This window comes from Cinclus cinclus, chromosome 6 (assembly GCF_963662255.1).
Source record: "Cinclus cinclus chromosome 6, bCinCin1.1, whole genome shotgun sequence".
In the NCBI taxonomy this organism is placed as follows: domain Eukaryota; kingdom Metazoa; phylum Chordata; class Aves; order Passeriformes; family Cinclidae; genus Cinclus; species Cinclus cinclus.
The window spans coordinates 39,766,631-39,787,245 of NC_085051.1; the positions used below are offsets into that span (position 1 = coordinate 39,766,631).

The 20,615-nt window shown below is 43.6% G+C and overlaps 1 protein-coding gene across 1 annotated transcript; it reads right to left on the bottom strand.

Annotated features, from left to right (window-relative positions):
• Positions 1-16,938: 16,938 nt before the first annotated feature.
• On the bottom strand, positions 16,939-20,018 carry PROX2 (prospero homeobox 2). The gene is made up of 4 exons (XM_062495390.1): positions 18,645-20,018; positions 17,837-17,991; positions 17,225-17,468; positions 16,939-17,124 (listed from the first exon to the last, which is right to left on the bottom strand). Exons 1-4 carry the CDS (start codon positions 20,016-20,018, stop codon positions 16,939-16,941), a joined length of 1,959 nt encoding a protein of 652 aa, XP_062351374.1.
• Positions 20,019-20,615: the final 597 nt, after the last annotated feature.

Genomic DNA, 20,615 nt, shown 5'->3' on the forward strand with positions numbered 1-20,615 from the left:
TTATGCCCTGAATATGTTTAATACAAGAAAACTGAGCTCCCTGTAAGCAGAATTTTTTAAATTGAAAGCATTAAATGCACATTTTCTCTGTACCTGTATTTTACATAGCATATATACTTCTCAAAATGTTGCTAAGTAAGTACTCTGAATTGTGATGGAGAATTGTTGACAAAGGGTAACTAGCAGTTAACAGGAAATGAGTATTGTGTATTGCTGTGGAAATCAGGTGAGCTTCACTTTGGAGAAGTTACTCTCAGGTATGTGTAAAATGGGTTTCAATCTCGTGGCACACTATGAGTAGGTGCTGTTCCTTGCCTCTTAAGAACTGATGGTGATTTTTGTCTGTATTTTTGCTAATACAACTGTACTAGATCATTTTCTAACATTTTTATTTCCAGACTATAAAGTACTGCTGGAACATTCAAATGGGTAATGTCTGAGAGAAGCTATAATGTTGTTTACTGGTTTTATGAATTTTGAAATTATTTTAGCAGATATACTGAGAGATTATGTCATGCTGTTTATTCTGTGGTGCATGTAGAGCTAAAGAAAAATGAGCAGAGAATATACATAAAATTATACTTTATTCTGATGAGAACAGACAGAAAATATATCAATCTTGAAGTTGAAAGCAAAATTCAGTTATGATAACATACCATTGTAGACTTGTCAGACTGTTTGACCAGAAAAGGCTGAAGGGTTTGGGTTTTGTTGTTTTCCTGAAGTTCAGAAGTTTTCCCCTTCTTTAGTACAGAAATATCAATACATCCATAATCTTCACCATTTTTCAGTTGGTTTGAATGTTTAGCAGATCAGTCTTCAATTTTTTGATGGGAAGTGGCTCTGAAAGAAAAATAACTTATGCCCAAACTACAACATATAGCAGATTCTAAATGCTCTAGACATTCAGTGACTGAAGAAATCAAGCAAAAAGGAAATATTCATTGTTGCTGCTGGCAGAACTGAGAGCAGCTAGCTAGTCTCATGCTTGACTCCTAACCAGAGGCTGGTGATTCATGATTTTGCTTTTGTCTGGGAAGTCCTTCAGTACAGAATACTTTGTCTTGATGCTGATTTAGTTCTTACTCATTTGCTCACTGATATTGTCAGTAGAACCTTTCACAGCACTGAGCAGAATTAATACCAACTTTCATTGACAACTAAATAGGAAGCATTCTCATGTAATGATCCATCTTTGACATGCATGCAGTTGTGCCAACTCTGATGAGCTGTTTTCGTGTATCACGTTGAAAAATTCAACTCTGAAAAAAACATCAGCTGCTGCAGAATGGAGTTGCTACTTTCTCAGTGAAGTTGACTGTTAAAACAGTATTTTCTGTGAGTTACAGTTTCTTGTGACGCTTCAGGTTTTTTTCAAGTCAGTTTGCTTTTTAGTATTGAAGCTACCTGTCTCATGAGAGAAATACGTTGTGTTTTTTGGAAGGGAATGTGCAACGTGCTGTGCTATGTGAATAGAGCACAGTTGTCATCTTCAGTCAGCTTGTGTTTTACTGCAGAATTACTCATTAAGTGTGATGGTCTGACTATGGTAAGGAGTGAAATAATAGGTGAGAGTATTAGATCAGTTCTAGAAATTTGTTTTTCTGTTTCCTTGAATGCTTATATCATAAACACTTTACTTTGCATTATTAGTTCCCTGTCTTTACAAGGGAAGAATTGGTGTAGGTACAAGTTGTTTTTACTTTTTGCACCTCAAGTTTGATTTAGCATTTTTTGGACTTTGCTTTGGTCATCTTTGTTAACCCTGTCCATTAGTTTTTCCTTGCCTATCTGTCAATAGATAGAATACATCACTGCTCTTGTCTCTTTGTAAGACATTGTTTTAACTATTTTCAGAAGCCTGTTAATCTCTGAGCAACCATTTAGGTAACCAGGGAGATACTGAGTAGGATTTCAGTAGAGGCTTTTCTGAAAGGATTGAATTGGAAAAGTAGAGTTGTGACATTATACTGCAACATATATTAACCTATCCCCAAAAAGCCCACATCTAATGCAGTTGAATAGTTAAAAATTATCATAGAACTGTAAATTGAAAGTCACATTTTAAAGGATGATTCCTGCAGAAAAATAATCTGTAGGTAGTGTGCTTTTAAGTGAGAGAGAAGAACATGACTTTAGCAGCCAGAATCAGTTTTTCCCAATTTGTAATTTCTACATCATTGGAACACTGAGAATCCTTTTCAAAGGACTAAAGTAATTCTGCCGGTGGGATACCTTGCTGTGACCTAAACAAATTTATTGTTACCAGAAGAAAAAATACTTTATTCATCTATATAAATGTTGCTGTCATGGTGAATAATTTTGTGCCCTTAGGACACAATTTCCCTTAGCAGGTTGTGCCATCTTACTATTCATGTTGCTGCCACCCACACAGTACTGAGCAGACCTTGGGATTTGGAGAAACATGGTTGAGCTGGGTCTGGAAGCAAGATGTGCTATGAAGTTCATGCTGTCTCTGGCAGCATGCAGCTAGGTAACTGTGAGCTTACTGAACTGAAACTCTGGAACTCTCCTGGGAGTATTGTAATTCAGCATACGAGCACTGGAAAGGAGAACCAGTACTGTGTTTTCTTTGCTTGTGGAATATTCACATGTTCACTCAGGAAGCTAAATAATGATACATGGTTCTTTTCTGTTATGACTCTCTTCACTGTTTGATGTTTCCCAGATTACTTCTGGAAAATGAGTTCTAAATTCTGAACTCGTGGTCCGCTGACAATTTGGGGTCAAACTACATCAGGACAACTTGCATATTATGAGATAAAATATTTGAGGAGCAGAGGTGACCATCTCAGTTGAGATCTGTATACTTACAGCATCAGCTGTTCTAAAATTGTGATTTTACTTAGTTTTCTTGTCATAGTAAAAATGAGAAGAGAAAGAACAAAAGTTTCATAGAATTTAGAATATGAACGGCACATTTCTGGTTTGAGTGTCTAGGGCAGTCATCTTTATTCTCTCATAAAACTTGAATCAAAATTGTTTTCAGCTCATCTATTTCTACATGCATGAGTCAGAATCCTTCAGCCAACTAAAGGACGGTTTACTCCAAGGAACAATTCTAATTTCTGCTCAAGATTTATCACTTACTTCATGGTGAAGTGTTTTGTTTTATTCTTACCTGTGAAGTGTTCCAGCAATTGCGATGTCTCTTGCAAATTTTCATGGTACTGAATCTGCAGCCTGGAGCCTTAAGTCTTCCTCATGTATGTAGATTGGAAAATTAATAATAACAATATATTCCATTGAGGTGAATTATCACCTACTAGCTGATTAGTACTCTTTGGAAGAAGAATGTATTTTTACTCATGATCTTGCTTAAATCAGGTAAGCTCAAGTACTGTTACCAACAAAGGCGCAAGAAGTTACTGCAAATGGAGAGGCAAAAGTGTTTTGAAGTTGCTTGTATTTTCTGTTCTGTGTTAGGTTTCTAGACAAAAGGCTCTAGTCTCTTTGAATTGTAGGATTTAGTATTTCAATATGCAAAACCAAAGATGTAAAGGTGTCTTGAAGGAAATGGCACAGTTTCATTTTTTCCTAAGATCTTTCTGCCTCATGGAGCTCTCCGATTGAATCTTTTTGGGAGGAGAGACCTCTCCTGTGGCTTGTGCTCTGGAATGTCAGTCAGTCTAGTGTTTCTCCATACTGTTTCCCTTGTACGTGTGTACAGGGACAACTTTTGTTTCCATAACTGGTCAAGGTACACCTGTATGAATGGATGTTCAGCTTTACACAAGAAATTCCTAATGCTGTGCATTAGAATGTCATCTGAACTGTCTGTTGTGACCAGTATATTCCTATATGAAGTTATTGTTTGAACAGTTAGTACTCTCAGGAATACATGAAGACTGCAAGGTTGTCATCACTTCACTACTTCTGTGATGTTGCTGTCTTTGGAGAGAAATAACCGCAGTGGTCCTTGTGGGGGCGGAAAGGAGTTCAGCTACTTTTACTCTAATTATCAGAGCTGGGATCTGTCTTGGGTGGGTAGAATGTGCTAGCAGCACCACTGTGTGAGATGTCTGATTTAGCTACTGGCTGCATATATGTTTATGGAGGAGAATCTTAAATTAATCTCTGCCATTTTTTGCCTGCAGGTCAAGAGCATAGTTGACCAAGCTGATTTAGAAAGCAGTTTGTCTTGAAGAAGCTTTTAAAGGGTTACGTGTAAACTGAAATATTACCAAAGAAAAAAAAAGTCTTTCAGATCTAAAATGTTTTCTGTTTAAATCTTGTAGGATGTTAATTCTCTGGGATTAGCACAGGAACGGAACAGAGCTGCAAGTCTTCCTGGTGTCAGAGTGTAAATAGAATTTAACTACAGAAAATCTAAATATTTATATTGAAAAATTACTTTGATGGTGACATACACTCTATGTGGATGATAAGATAATCTTAAGCAGCATTTAATTATTTTTTTAAATTCTGTTTTGGTAAGTTTGATGCAAATAGTAATAAAAGTTTTATTTTACTGCTGTTGCTGACTCAGGTCCAAGCCTTTGCATGTATGTGGCTTGTTTTTTGAGAAGACCGTATTGCTATTAGAAGGACAGAAAACCTTGCTGACAAACACCTACTTTGTTTCAATGTATTCTTCTGTGGATGCTCAAAACTCTTGTGCAAGTGACGAGTTTTACTGCTATGCTTTGAGGTGTTTGTCCATTTTCATTGAACTACAGCCAAATTCTCTTCTTTGAAGGCATGGTCAGATCAACTAGTCTGGTAGCAGATCTCATTGTACTCCTCAATTAGTCACACAGAAACCAAGATTCTTCAGGTAATGACAACCAGATGGCACTGAAGTGTTGAATTCATGCTAGGATTAAATTGGGGGGGGGGGGGGGGGGGGGGGGGGAATGTGATATGATTCCACAATAAATTGATTTTTGTGGTTTCATATTGCCTGATACAGTTATAAACCAGTAACTTTTACTTCATGAAGGAAGGTGGCCACTTTTCTATGAAAAAAAAATCAGTGATTAACATTGTGCTGTTGTGTGGAATATCACTTGCAGTCCACAGGCAAGATTTTGTGCTCCATTGAACTTACAGGCTGTAGAAACATGAAACGAGATCTTTCTTTGGTTTTAATGAGAGGCATCAAAATTAAATGGTCATATATATACTCTGAAAAACCTTGACAGCTGCTGACTTCTAATGGAAAATGGGATTTAACTTGCTAATAGCTGCTTTTGGAGTGTTAAGTCTTTAAAAACATTGTAATGAGAATGCTTCTGAAACCTTCCAGAGATTCTTGCTGTATCCTTTGTGGGTTTTGTTTTTGATTCTTTTTCTTTTTGGAGGGAAGAAAAATAAGGATAACTATCCAAACCAAAAAACTAAGCATACTTCTTGTAGAAGAACCTGCTAACTTTATTCTTGCTAAGAAGTCTCAGAACTACAGCCTGATTCAGAGGCACTGTTGAGATCTGTCATAATGACAAAAACTTGCAGCTCTAATGTGAACTGTTCAAATAGGTTTCCACAATGTACAGTATGATTGCTGCGCAGTTTGCAGGAGATACTTTATCGTTAGGAATGTGAATATTCTTTTCCAATAAGTTTACAGTCTTCATGTTGCTTTATTAAGAATGTAACTCTTTGTATCTTGTTTCTCTTCTCCCAGTAGCCAGAGAAAGTCTGCTGTAAGACTGAAGGGATGGCCCTTGAAGTTAACTTGGGTATAAATTTCCTCATTTTTACTTCAAAACCTGACTATTATAATCTCATTGTCAGATGTATCTTGAGAATAACATTCAGGTGCCTTTTAAGCAATTATTTTACTAATCTTTTGAAAGAGGCACTGAATTGGTGAGTATGCTGCATTGCTAGCAGTATGCTAACTGTGCATACTGTTAAGTCCTGTTTGAAGACAGACTTGGAGCAAAATAAAAATCTAACTCAAAAGCTAGATTTACCTCAGTAAAACCAGAAATGATTGTTTGACTAGTTCAGTTTTGGGGAACTGTTGAGACCTGTGACCTTCAGTGCTAAACATTTCTTCATCACCTTCCTTATCAGTTATATCCAGTGCTGGCTTGTAGAAGGTTGTCTGAGTCCTGCAGACTTCCATCCTTCTCTTGTTCCTTGGCTAGACTTAGCAATATGCTATGTTCAAGGAAAGGACTTTCTAGAAGTTAAAACTGGCAAGGTTTATGTTTTGCTTATGCAAAAATGCTGACCATATAATGTCATATTGCACTCTGCTTGGGTAGTTTTTTACATTATATGTATAATTAATTTAATTTGGAAAAGCTACAGTTGTCCAGAGATTTTCTTTCTCAAAGGCTGTTCTTTACTACATCCTCTGATGTAGCAGCAGCCATTGCAGTTTTGGAGACAAGGTCCATAACAGTGTCTCTTACTCTGTACAATCTCATACAGATTGTCTTTCTCAAGGAATATTGCAACATTTCTCCATTCAGATGTTTCTTCCTAGCATATGAAGTTTTTAGTGTTAAGTTCTGTGAACAGAAAATGCAGGTGCTGTGATCTTGGGCATGGGCAGTTGTTTATCATTCCTAGTGAAACAAAACTTCATATACACACCACCTACAGATCTGCATAAGATCCAGGGTTAGTAATGAGATTACTGCATTCTTGCAGGAATGTAATACACATCGTTTTTTCTTTCCTGGACTGTTGTGGCATTTCCTTTTATCTTAACTTGTCCTGGGCTATGTGCATCAAGATGAGGGACATCTTTTTTCAACAGTGAAAGCCACTTGCTAGCCTTGAGGTACAGGAGAGACAAATAAAGAACTTCTGTCATGGGCATAATTAACTTACTTCAGCATAATTTTTTTAATGCATTTTCTAGCATAGGTCATGAACAAATGTGTAATGTTCCTCGTATGTGTTTTATATAAAACTTACACGTGTGATGATGAAATTGGTTTCCTTTGCAGTCAGTTCTCCAGCTGGATTAGTCCTGTCCAACAGAGATTTAAGACCTGAACGTGGCCTTCAGAACCTTCTGCACTATTTTTCAAGTTTCAGACTTTGCTGTAATTTCTTTTTTCTCAGTGTTAGTGTCAAGTTGCATACATCTGGCAAATAGAGTTCAGTGTAGCTGAGTATACAGATGGAGTCTGTGTGTAGTAGAGACTTTACTAACTTTCTGCAATATGTAGGTGTTTTTTTTAAAACTAGTTTCACTTTCAAATCATTGATACACAAGCAATAATGGAAATAATGACATTGTTAAAATATTCTACAAATATGCATATGGTTGGCATGTTCCCTGGCAAAAAGGGTATAATTGGCAGCAAAGTCAAGACTGGACAATATTCTAGGGAATTTTGGAAAGTGTAAAAGGGCAGGAATATACTGTGAAAATATAAGAATTGGAGTTCAGCATTCAGTATCAGAATCCTCCTTTTTTTGCTGATTTTCTAACTGATAAAAGGTGAAGGTTTTGACAATAGGATAATATGTAAAACACCTCTTTTGCAATTAGGCAGCAAACTTTGTTGACTTACACTGTTACCAACTGGCATTTTTTTTGTTTAGCCATGTTTTTTTACTGTTGTCATTGTGACAGAACTTGATTTATTTTAAGAGCAGTTTTGCCTTTGGAAGCAGCAGCCTGTCTCTGGCAGTCACTGACATGTTGCCCTTGAATCCTGTGCCCGCAGGGATTCCGTCCTGCGCCCAGGATGCATCTGAACCAAGCTCTGAACAGTTAATACGGAGCAGATAAGCCCCATTACCTGAGCAGGAATGGCACAAAGATGCATGTCTTCAGGGATGCTTCTCAGGAATCACCTTGTAACTCTTCCTGGACTAATTAAGTTGATTTTTATCTAGGGGTTTATCCTAATGAGTCAGTCCTCATCCATCTGGGGGAATGCTACATCTTCATGTGGGATAGTGGATGCATGTCTTAAATTTGGAACTGTGTGTGGTGTGGATTCATGTGCTGAGGCACACCAAATGTCTGAAGCCATGCTATGGTCATATGTGTTGATAACATAACTGTGCTCAATCTTATCAGTGCAGAAATGAGTTGTCATGGCAGGATGCTTCCCCAGTGTTACAGTTCTGTTTAAATGTCTTATGGGGAAAAACAGACATGGGCGAGGCATCTGCATAAAACCTTCCTCCTTGTTAATTCTCAGTACTCTTTTATTTGTACCAAGATTCAGAGCTATCATACCTTTCCCATGTAGGACCTGATTTTTTGGAATGCCATATTTACCTTGTCATTACTCCCTTACTTCAGTTTTACACCTGCATGATATTTGAGTTACATCTACACTACCTGCATTTCTCTATCCTCTCTACCTCCCTCTCCCCCAGCTTTCTTAATTATTGTTGTGTATGTCTGAGAATCCTTTCTCGACCTTAGCTTCCAATGTGCTAGAGATGTTGTGTCTTGCGTGTGGACTTCCAATTCTATGGTTTATTTCCAGTGGAAAAAGCCACTGAATGCTTGCAAACATATGACCATTCAATAATAAACTGAATAAAGACAGTTGAACTGGTACCAAAAAGACTTATAGGAGCAGCATTGTGAGATGGTGAACTGAGTTTTGCAAACTGCTGAAGCAGCAAGATTCTTAGATCATGACTATGTCTCAGGATGATGCAAGGGACAGTAAACTTTTCTGAAAAGGCCTTTGGGGCACTACACACTGCTTTCAGGTGATGTCAGTGCAGTGTTCCCAAGGAACACCTCCCACACTGGTTCCAGAATCGTTTACAATGAGAAGCTGGTGTGAAAGGACTGCTACTGCCACTATTTGCAAGAGAACAGCCTCTGCAGAAGAAAAACAGTTGGATTGCCCTGAGGCTGATGGTTGGCTGTTGCTGACATAACAGGCCATACAGTAATATTGAGAGAGGTAAGATCTTGTGGTGGTAACTGCAAGTCTGCTGACTGGCTGAGCCCTTCATAGTCATTATTTGTCAAGTTGGAGTATTCCCACATAAATGTTGGCCTGTGATTCATGACATAGTGAAGAGCTAAACTTGCTTTTCATTGCAAATAAATTTGGAGGCAAATGGTCACAGGTGGTGGTGTGGTGTGGTGTTCCAAGTATATCAATACCATTATACTTGTTACCAGGGAATGGGATAGTCATTGGTGTTGCTGAGGGTGTAAAGGAAAGGAATTGCTTTCTTTTTGCTTGAAATACCCAAGGCAGTTTTATAGAAACAGCCTTACAGGAGCTCAAGAGAAAGACAATTCTATAGTTTTGTCTTAGCTACTCAAGAGTTCGCACAGCAACAATTTGTTCTGCACCAAACAGATGCTCTGTGCCACTGCAATCTTCTCCACTGTAACTTGTCAAGAAACACCGGTCCAAAGATAATTCCTCCTAGCATGAGGTGGCCCCTTCTAAAAAATGACGTGCAGTCATCTTTATGAGTAAGGCCAGGATCTTCAAGAATTTTGTTTCCCTGGCCAGTATGACTATTCAAAACAGAAAACGTTGCCAGCAGCAGCCTGGTTACATTGCAGGTTGGAAGATGCTTACACAAGCAAATCATACAGTGTTAATGGACATGTCTCCAGTTAAGTGCCAACATATGGGTGAGTATAGTATTGTCACTTCTTTACATTTCAATAAATAGTCAAAGCTCCATGAAGTTCTTGAAGGAGAACATTTGTCACCAGATGAAACGTTCCCACCTTGGCCTGGTCTGTTACAACTTTGTTGCAGCCAGGAACCAGTGCCATGAATGCTTTCACTGACAAGACCATTACCAAGATGGTGATTCTAATTTCCTGATGCTTCCAGTTCTTGCAAAAATTGCCCTGGTCTTTCGGATAACGTTGCTTATTAAAAGTTTAGTCAGAAATGGAGGTGATCGCTTTGAAGCTCAGGGGTTAGATAGCTGCAGAATAAGTGGTTTGTTTGAAGTCACATAAGAAATCATTTGTTTGAAATCACAGAGCAGTGAAGCTCTGACTGCAGTGGTGACTCTGGGTGCTGCACTAGAGCTTGTGCTTCCCCAAGAGGTTATTTGAAGAGCACTGCCAAGGAAAAAGTACCTGGTGTTCTGTGCTCAGAAGGAAATGCCATTGTATGAGCACAGCCTTCTTCAAAAGAAACAACTGAAAAATCTATGCTCACAGCCGCAGCCTGGGACATTGCAAAACATGAACAGGTTCTTTATAATTATAAAGCTGCTCTGCTTTATAATGATTGTACAAGAGGGACGAGCACTCTGGGTTTTCAAAACACCATTTTACAGCATTATCTTTTTAATACTAACTGTAGGTACTATTCCAAAAGTGTTTTATCTAAAACCAGCCTTTATAATTGTTTCTATTTCAACACAGGTTGTATTGCAAATCATAGGGACTCAGTACATGTAGAGATGTCGGGCCTCACTTTTCCCTTGAGCATGAATTCTTGGTGGCTTTTATTGTTCTCCTTATAGTTATTTATTCTTTAAAAGCTCTAAACTAGAAATTAAAAGCAATTACTTAAGATTATGGATATTCTGTGTTTGCTCTCTGAGAACCAGATGAGGAGAGGTTTTATATTGAGATGTGTAGATATGTTTATATGTGTACATGTTAGGTGTTTAGCTTTTTTTTTTTAAATAACACCAAGCGTTTTTTATAATTTATTTGAACAAAGCTATGGATGACACATATGTGATTTGGGAAATCCAGTAAAGTATCTTCCTTGAAATTTCACGTTTTTTCCTCTATTTGTATTTTTCATATTATTACCTTTTCATTTCACCAGTTAGTTTTAGCTGCTTATTTTCCATGATTGGAGTAAGACAAAAAGATTGATGCTGTTGGGTACAGACTGGTGCTTTTAAAAACAATCCTTTTAAATCTAGTAGAACAGCTAGTGAGAAAGCAATAAACACCAGGAGGGAAGCTGCCACTTCAGCTCATGCCAGTTGGACTTTTATGCTGTGTCATTAAGAGTTGCTTAGTAGGTAGTCTGTAGTGCCTGTTTTATTGGATTAGCAAAAACAAGAACAGTGTTTAACCCTTGCACATAAAATGAAAATTACCCAATAAACTTTTAATCAAAAGTCTAGTGCTGAATAACATGACTAAATTTGGAAAGCCTGTAGAAATACTGCAGATGATGATGACAGGTGAGATTGCTTGCTGTGAAAATGCTAAAAGCCATCTAAAAAGGAGAAAATCAGAAATTTTCTCAAATTTTAGGTGTCTCTAATGTTTGTATATTACAAAAAAAAAAAAAGAAAATGTTGATCATGGGATTTAGTGACATGGGACTTCACCTGCCACTCAGCAGCATGTACAGTTAGATGAGAAGGAATTAGTATATGAATATGAACTGTATCCTCAAAGTGTTGAGTGCTGACCTAAATCTGCTTCTCCTTGAGATCTATGCACAGCTCTCCCTGGTTTTACTTGAAGAGCCATTCTCAAGCCTTCTCTATCAGGCCTGCTTTTAAAAATGGATTTATTGGTTTGGTGTTTATGTATTCATGGACATGTGTGCTTTTTCTCTAGCAGCCTGCCTGTCATCTTCTCCCACCCCCCTCTCCAAGACAAGCACCAGCCTGTGGGATTTGGGTGGTGAAGACAGCTTCCAGCAGAGGCTGACTGTCCTCTCGGTCTTTTGTGTACCCTTGATCAGAGTATCTCCCTCAGAAATCCCTGGGCTACACGGTGGCTTCCCTGTCATGGTACGCCAGCCTGTGGAGTCTTGTCTGGGCAAATCTTCCAATCTCCCTCTTCCACCATGCTCATCTCTGCACTGGGCTTTTGTGTTTGCACCTGAGCTGTGACAGCAGGCTGATGAGCCAGGGCAGCCCTGGCTATGTGGCTCCTTTCCCACTGTCAAAACAGGGCTTTTCACTGAGTAAGTCAAGGGAGAACAGCTCACCTGGCTGCTGCTATGAAGCTGGCACCTGACAGCCCCAGTTCCCATCTTCTGGCCCATGGTTCAACAGATACATTATTTCTTGGTGTGCAAAAGCAAAAGGCTTTTGCTATCAGCTAGACACACCAGTCTGTCCTGAGTGACTCCACGGCCTGTTTTAGCCTTAGGACTGCTCCCCACAGTCTCTCCGTGCATTGCTTCACTTTCTTCCCAATGGTGCTGGGTCTGCAGCACAGGGCAGCTCTGCACACAAGAGGCAGAGGAAGGGCTGTCTGCTCCAGAGAAGGACAGGTCTCTCAAATGTGGTAATTGTACTATAACCTAGATTAATCTGTCCTTCCAATGCATACAGTGGGACAGCAAATACTGAGTTTTCATGAACATGGGCCACTGGCTCACCAAGGGTACTTACTTGGAGAGCTGCCCTGATGTCAAATTAAGCACCTGAGATGTGTATTTGAGGGAAGGACCCTTTCACAAACATTAGTTTGAGCTGGGAACTTCTAGTGCTGGTTCAGTCACTGTAGACAGGTGCAAGTCATTAGATGGAAGAAAAGGAAAAACAGATGCATTTTATTGTCAATTTTCCCCAAGCTATTTTGGCACACAGGGCAAACATTACCTAGGAACTTCTTCAAGCTCTAATCAGCTACACATGAGTAATAAGGGCTCTTACGGTAAGTATTAACATAGAGGAGTACATAAGGGTTCTCAGGCCCTTGCCAGCTTAGTCAATGTGGTCACACCTCCCTCTTTTGGCAACCTCCGCCTGGAGGCAGGAATCAGTGATTTTAAATATTTAGCAGCCTTTACTGCTGTATAGCTGTGTGGATTTGGTGTGTTGTGGATGGGCTAGGAGTGTGATTGGAAATGTAAAAGGATAGCCCCAAGGAATTGTTCCTGGAGGAGATAGTTATGGGCTTTTTGCATATACCACAGAAATTTGGATAGAGGGAAGGAAAGGATGTTTTATTTAAAGATGAAACTCAGCAGTAGTGACTGCACTACCCAAATTGTTTCCTTGGCTAATTAGTGGGAAATGGTGAAGCAAGAGCTCAGCCAAGCCTAGGAGTCATGACCGTAGTCTCTGTGTGGGCAGCAGCTCTCCCTTCTCCCCTCAGCCCTCCAAGCAGACCCACTTTTTCAGTAGGAATCTCCCTACTGAAATGGGATAATGGGTGCACCATTGTTTGAAAACTAGCTTCTATGTCTTGGGTAGGACTAGAACGTAAATGACATTACACACTGTACCCTGCAGAGCACAAGTAGTGAAACCTTAATTTCATAAAAGCCTAGAATATGCTGAGTTGGAAAGGACTCACCGGGATCATCATTCAACTCCCCTCTCTGCACAAGACACCCAAGGAGTTACACCATGTGTCTGAGAGCATTGTTCAAGTAATTCTTGAACTCTGTCAAGCTTGGAGCTGTGACCACTTCCCTGGGGAGCCTGTGTCAGTGCCCAACCACCCCCTGAGTGAAACACCTTCTGATATCTAAACTAAACCTCCCCTGACTGAGCTTCATGCCATTTCCTCAAGTCCTCTCACTGGTCACCAGAGAGAAGAAAACCAGTGCCTGCCCCTCCACTTTGCCTTCTGGGGATGTTGGAGGCACACAGCCAGGGTTGCCCCATCCCAGGTGCAGAGTCCAGCACTTGCCCTTGTTCAGCTTCATACAATTGGTGGTTGTCCATCTGTGTGATTTATTGAGGTTTTCTCTGCAGAACCTCTCTGCCCTCAAAGGGAGTTGACATTGGCATACTTAGTAATCTTAGTATTCTTTTGAGTCCTGAGTCTAAGTCATTAATGAAGATGTTGGAAGAGAACTGGAGCCCTGCAGAACCCCACTAGTGACTGGAATTCACACCCAGTTTCCCTCATGCTTCAGGCTCCATTGTCCCTGGAGTAACTCCAGTTTTCCCCACCTCCCAGCAGATGTACTGCCTTCTCCATATCAGTACTTTTGTAACCTAGATAGGAGGGAAGGCAGTGAGCTCCTTCTTTCTCAGCTGGCCACTGCTTTCCAAGGTTCTCACAGAAGCACAAAGCTTTTTAATTCAGCTCACTCAACTTGAGCAGCAGAGTTGTGCTTGTCTGAGTGCAACCCCTCTTGCTTCCAGACAGATAAGTGGCCCTGGAGGAGGCACCCCAGGCTCCCCAGACAGGATCTCTGCTTGCAGGAGGACCATAGGGTGTCAGAAAAGTGGGTGGGTTCTACCTCTGCATCTCTGCCACTTCTGTGGTCTCTGTCGCACTTGGCTGAAGGTAGACGGGTTAAAAAACTGCCAAAGAAGATGCCAGTTAATACAAGTGCCCTGTGATCTTGAGTCCTTTGCAGAGTCTCTCTAGCCATGCTGGGGAGCTTCTTGATTGTTTTGTTTTCTGGGGTTTTGGTTTTTTCTTTGTTTTTCAGGGGTTTTTTGTTTGTTTTGTTTTTTGGTGGTTTTTTTGGTTTGGTTTGGTTTTGCTGTCATTTGGGAAAGGGTTTTGGGGGGGGTTGTGGGGGTTTTTTGTTTGTCTGTTTTGGGGTTTCTTGGGTTTGTATTTTTATGTCTTCTTTATTAGATGAAAAACCTACATGGGCAGAATTGAAGCCATGGATGCAAGTAGTGAGACCTCTTCAGAGGCAAAGGATAACTGGTGCCAGATGCTTTGTGTTGTGGTCATACTGGCCCACATTTCACAAAATCCAGTGTAATACACAGCTCTCTAGTTCCCACTTGTAATTATATGGCAACCACTGGAGCAAAAATACTGCTGCAAGTAGTCCAATCCTGTTAAATGTCTTCATTAATGATCAGGATGTAGAGTTCCTTCTTACTTGGAGATACTTTAAACCCCTCTGACATGGTCCTGATCCATCTTTCAGTGGCCCTGCTAAAGCAGGGAGTTTGACACGATGACCTCCAGACATCTACAACCTCGGCCACTGCATGACTGTGATTTGGGGCACTGTCTTGTCCTTGGTCCCCTACCTGCTGTTTTACTGACATTCATGGACTTGCATGTTACCACAGAAAGCAAGAAACTGCTACCCCCACCAAGAGCTCCATGTAAAAAGGCGTTGTTTGTGTAGGATCCTCCAAGTAAACCTGTACCTTATGTTCCCTAATTATTTATGTACAGACAGAAGAATTTGCTGACCCTTCCCTGAGCCAGGCTGTCATTTCCCTTCCCAGCAGCTTTGGTTTTGCCTATCCAAAGCATTACATAAGTTCTGAGGTCGTTATTGCCTGCAGGAATGGCACATTCATGGTACCACCAGAAGCATTTATCCAGTGTTGTACATTTGAATCCAGCACTCCTAAGCTTTGGGATATGCCTCTCTCCGCCTCCAGCACCCCCCACTTTCTGATCCTCACAAGTTGCACTTCAGAGCAGACTATCCATGAGGCATTGGGGTGAAGGGGGCAGGTTAAAGTACCTGATGTTGGTTAGAGGGGCCTGCTTGACCCCACAGAGATGCTGGCAGAAGGACTGCCCTTTTGCTGGAGTGTTATTTTTCCCAACCAAAAGGAAGAAATTCCTAGGATGACACTTTAGAACAGACATTATCAAATACATCTATAGGGATGTAAAGGGGTAACTTAAACAACGTGTTTATTTAAAAAGGAATCAAGTAAATTTGGTGTTTGGGTTGTAAAATATACAGTCTTGGAGAAATAAACATACAAAAAGAAGCAGGAAATCTGGATGACCACACTTACAATGGGGGGAATCCCTGTCAAACTGCCCCTATTTCAGAGCTCCCCATTGTGTCCTGATGTTACCACCTCTTTACTCCTGTAGATACATTGCTTGTGGATCAGCCCATAGGCTCATCTGATGCTGGAGCTGTGCTTCTCCTCTCATGAGTTACTTGCTGCATTCTAGTACCTGCTGACACCTTACAGCACACCCAAAATTATCTTGGCCTTTTCCCAATCTTCTTCTCCCTGAGGGTTTTGCCCAGGTATGTTGTTGCTCATCACTGCCTTCCCAGTGTCCTTGTGCCACGCCTCTCTCAGGCCTCCCTCCTCTTCACAGCCTTTTCCTCTCCACTGCCGCATCTGTCAAGATTAGAGAGCCCTTGACACAAAACATTTTACCATCCTCCATCAGGTAGAAAAGAGGTCACTTAAGTCTTGGTCACAGGGTAAAGAAACCTCTGTGAGTTTACAACCCTTACAGCAATGGGGTTGTAGATGTCAAAGCCCAGCTCTTCCCCAGCTTGTGTTAAACCCACAGAGGGACCAACGGATCCCAAATAACATTCTCCTCTTTCACCAAGGGCAGGGTGCAGAACAGAGATGCTTGGGGCAGTTTGAACGCAGTGTGAGGAACACAGGTGAGTGTTTAACATGGAGCTGTCCTCTGAGGTGATGGGCTGGTGGAGGCTCTTTGGGGTGCCAAGCAGTGTTGGCTGTGCACCCTGCTCTCCTCCAGCATCCCAGAGCACACTGCTGGGAATGCACAGCTGCACAGGGGGGTCTTGTCTAACAGCACAGGAGAGGTGGAGAAGAGTGTTATTTTTGCTGGCTACAACAAACGTAGTTTTTACATATCCCAGACAGAACAACTGTCCCCATGGAGTGCTTGAAATGCTGGAATTCACCAGCTGTTTTCTTTGGACACTGGTGTGTTGTATCTGGACAGAAACTGAGTCATGCTTTTGGACTCAGTACATCTGCTAGTCTGCTGTGCCAGGGAAACTTTGCCCATTACTAGGACCTCTTCCTGTTTTATAAAGAGCAAGGCTGTTTGCCCTGATTTGTGACCCTCTGGAAGAGAGAATGAAGGCAGCTCAGCCAGGGTCATGAGGAGAGCTGGGGCAAGACAACTTCTCAGACTCCAGCCTGATGGCTTCATCTCTGTCCCTCCCTTCTTGCAGTCCTCACCAGTTCTGAGCAGCAGAATAAAATACACAGCATAAAACCCCAGTGCATGAGGCAAGTGATAGGCCTCACCTAAGGAGCTGTTTTACAGAAAGGGCATGGCCTGCAGAAGGTACCCCAAATAACAGTTGCAGTACAGAGTGCCCATGAGGTGATTATGATTAGCACATGGCAGCTTCACACATGACCCAGGGCTGCTTTCACAGAGACTCAGCTGTGGAGCAGTTCCTGGGAGCAGCCAGCAGCTTTGAAGCCTTCTGGGATGTCACTGTCCAGTTTGGAAATGATTTTGTAAATGGGTTTCTTCCAGGAGGGGTCGGCATCCTTGCCTGCCCTGACGGCGCTGAAGAACTCCTGCAGTGTCAGGCTGGCCACCTCCAGGAACCGCCCTGGCACCTGCAGCAAGACAGGCATCAGCCAATGACATCACCATGTCATGATTCCTCCTTACTTCCACAAATGCCACCACGCCCTTTCCCCAGATCCCCATCCTCACCTGGAAGTCATTCCCCTTGTTGTAGTGCATGTTGAGGGCACGAAAGAGCTCTGAGTCCCGGGAGACCTGGAGAGTGCAAGCATCCACAACACCCTCCAGCAGGGCCTGCCGGGCAAACTTCTCCACCTGGATGTAGTAAAACTCACGGAAGTTGCTGAACCACTTGATGAGCTGGGAGGTGATGCAGCGGCTGAACTGGTTGGGGGAGAGCAAGAGGATGGTGTTATGCCAGCTTGAATCCTCCCTACCCACGAGCCCCTGCAAACCCAGCCAGGCACTGCTGGACTGGCCCAAACCCAGCCCTGCCCCAAGGCTGCAAAAGCACCAGCTGGGGCAAATGACATCGGGGTATCCAAGGTGTTCTCCACACTGAGATTCATATCCTGGCTGCCCTACAGTGGGAAGGCACATTCATGGTGTGCTTTAATTGGAATACCTTGACTGCACAGAGTGAAGAACTGACAGCCCTGGTCTGCCACAGTGCTGAGCACCTGCTCCTGGACAGCCCATGCTGAAATGCGTGCTGTCCCCCATCTCCTGCCAGCAAGGCAGGGAGACGCAAGAGCAGCCCTGTCCTCATGGTTTCCCAGGGAGGCAGGCTAGATGCTACACCATGTGGGAGCCCTGCCGAGAACCAGCTCAGGCTGCTGCTCTTTTACCTGCACATCAAGGAAGTAGGTCTTCAACAGAGTGGAGCTGGGGTAGCGGGTGAAGAAAAACATCAGCTTGGCCTTCTTCAGGTGCCCAGGGGTCAGGGCCTCCTGCATCTGCCTTGGGGTCAAGGAAAGCCTACACGTAGCAAACCCCAAGCTTGACATGTCCCTGAGCACCACCCCTGACACACATGTGCCCATAGCCCCTCCTGGCCTGTCAGTGGGGCAGGGGGGGGTTCATCGTTGGCTGGACAGCCAATGGTTATTCCCTCAAGAAACCCTGAGGAAGCTAATGCTCCCCACAGTCTTGTGAGAATCAGAATTTCCATGAGACACCTGTTTGTGGTTTAGGATGACAGGACCCCCAGTATGGCCCAAGAGCAGGCTTGGTAGCTCCTGGATTATACCCACAGCTATACTACAGTATCTGACCAACCCTGAGGAGTGGCAGTGCCCCTCCATGGCCTCCATGCCCCTCCATGGACTCCTTTCCTGCCCACACCTGTGTATCCTCCTATGGAGCAGCAGGTACCTTGGCCTTGTGGACACTGGCAGGGACTGTACCAAGCTGTGGCTCCAGAGGACAAGGGCAGCACATTCCCCAGGGACCTCTAGCTGCCCCCAAAGGATATATGGGTCAAGGCAAAGGGCGCTCTGTCTTTTGCAGCTGTCAGCTCACTGTGGCCATCCCTGCCAGCTGGCAGTAGTGCTGGACTTTCCATGTTGGCAGGGCTCAGGGCCAGGGAATGATGATGCTGCTGTCTCACAATCGATGACCTCAGTTTAACTGTTCCCCAGTGCAAGTTGAGGGGCTCTGGACAACCCCTCTCCAGAGCAGATGGGCTCTCATGAGAGTCACTGCCCCAGAGGCTGTGCTGGCCATATCCCAACAGCTGGCTCAGCAGCTGGCTGTGCTGGACAGGGGTGGCTGAGCCCAGTGAATAACCTATGCTGGGTACCCAAGAGGATTTTCTGACCCCCTTTGAACTGAAGGAGCCAGTATAAGAGCCCAGGCTCTTCCCTGAAGCTCCTGGCAGGACTTCAGCCTGGGGTGAGTCCAGGGAGCCTGGTGCATTCATGGGAGATGGCTTAGCGAGTGGCTTTCTGCATTTTCCACCAGCAGAATACTCTCTCCTGGCATCTGGCCCCAGCATTGGAAGGCTGTGTTTCTCCTCCTGGATGTGGCTGTCTGCCTTCAGCCAGACAGTCTTCAGGACGGAGTCCACTACCTGGGATGTCACCACAGCCAGCTCGTGCTTCAGGGCCTGTGAGAGTACCCTCACTGCCAAGGGCAGGCCACCTGTGTCACCTCTGTCCTCAGCCTCCTTCAGCCCACACATTTCCAGGACACTCCTCCTGAGAGGTACTTTGCATGGGTTGCTTGTGGTAGTGGCATTGTCCTTGTTCAGTCTGTCTTCAGGCTTTCCAGGCAGTGGCTGCACTTTCTCAGAATCTTCCTGGGTTTGGGCAGCATCCTCAGAGTCCCAGACTTGATAGAACTTCTCCTGAAGCCACCTCAACTGCTGCTCTAAAAAGCAGAGCTGCTCTTTCAGCTGCTGGCAGCCCTTGGCATGGGAGCTGCTCCCTGAGGGAGCCACTTGTCCAGCTGCCCCCACGCCCTGCTGGGGCACCCTTGGCTTCCTCTTGTTCTCCTGGGGCATCTCACCACCCCTTTCCCTCTCATGCCTAAAAGCTGCCTCTGGGCTCGTGTCAAATGCCTGAGGGGTTGGTGGGAGGCTCATGCCCTGGATGATGCTCTCCACCCTGGCCCTCTTGGCTTGCAAGTGCTGGTCACAGAGCTGCTCCCGTGGGTGCTGGTTGGAGAGCTGGTCCCCATCACGAGCACAGGGCACAGGAGCTGGGACACGGGTCCTAGGGAAAGCCAGGGCTTGTTCTTCTTCTCCAGGACTTGCACCACATTTGTAGTCATGAGGTAGGGCCACTGCCTGAGAGGAACAGAAAAGAATGGCGGGATCCAGGTTCCTGCCAACCATTGTGTGGCTGAGGAGCTGTGGTATCAGGGATGCACTGGGGGAAGACAAGAGAGAGTCATTCTGGAAACAGGGCTCCAATTTCAGCCTCTGGCCATGCCCTGAAGTGGCAGAGTCTCCGTCCTGCTCAAAGCCAGTCCTGCTGTCCATTGTATCTTCTTCCTGCCTGGACGGACTGGCAGGCTTTCCAGATGTTTAATGTTTCAACCTGCTGGAGGTGTGGAACTGGAGAAAGAGTAAAAAACAGGACCTCATACAGCAGTTTTCCAAGAACAGGGCCATAGATTTTTTTTTACCCATATTACCATGGCATCCCTGCCCCTCTGCAAAAACTATTTCACCAGGAAATGACCCAGGCAGAAACCTCCAGGTGCTGCAAAACCTGTGAACAGACTGTCAGATGTCACATGACAGCAGCAATGCCCTGGGCACTGCCACATCTCCCACCTACCAGCCAGGCATTCGTCGTGCCCAGAGTACATTTCCTCTTGCTTTGGGCCCGACGGTGCCTGGCAGCACAAACTTCACACATGGCGAGCGGCATCTGCACCAGGGGCATTTGGGGAAACTGCCCTCGTGGACTCAAGTGTGAGGGCAGGGGGCACCAGGCAGAGCCCTCTGCCTCGTACACCCGGGCAGAGGCGTGGGCTTGGGTGCTCCTGGGTGTTGGCAGAGTGCAGAAAAGTAGCTGCATCCCTGGTGAAGGTATTCACGGCACACAGCTGGCTATTCATGGCCACTGCCGGC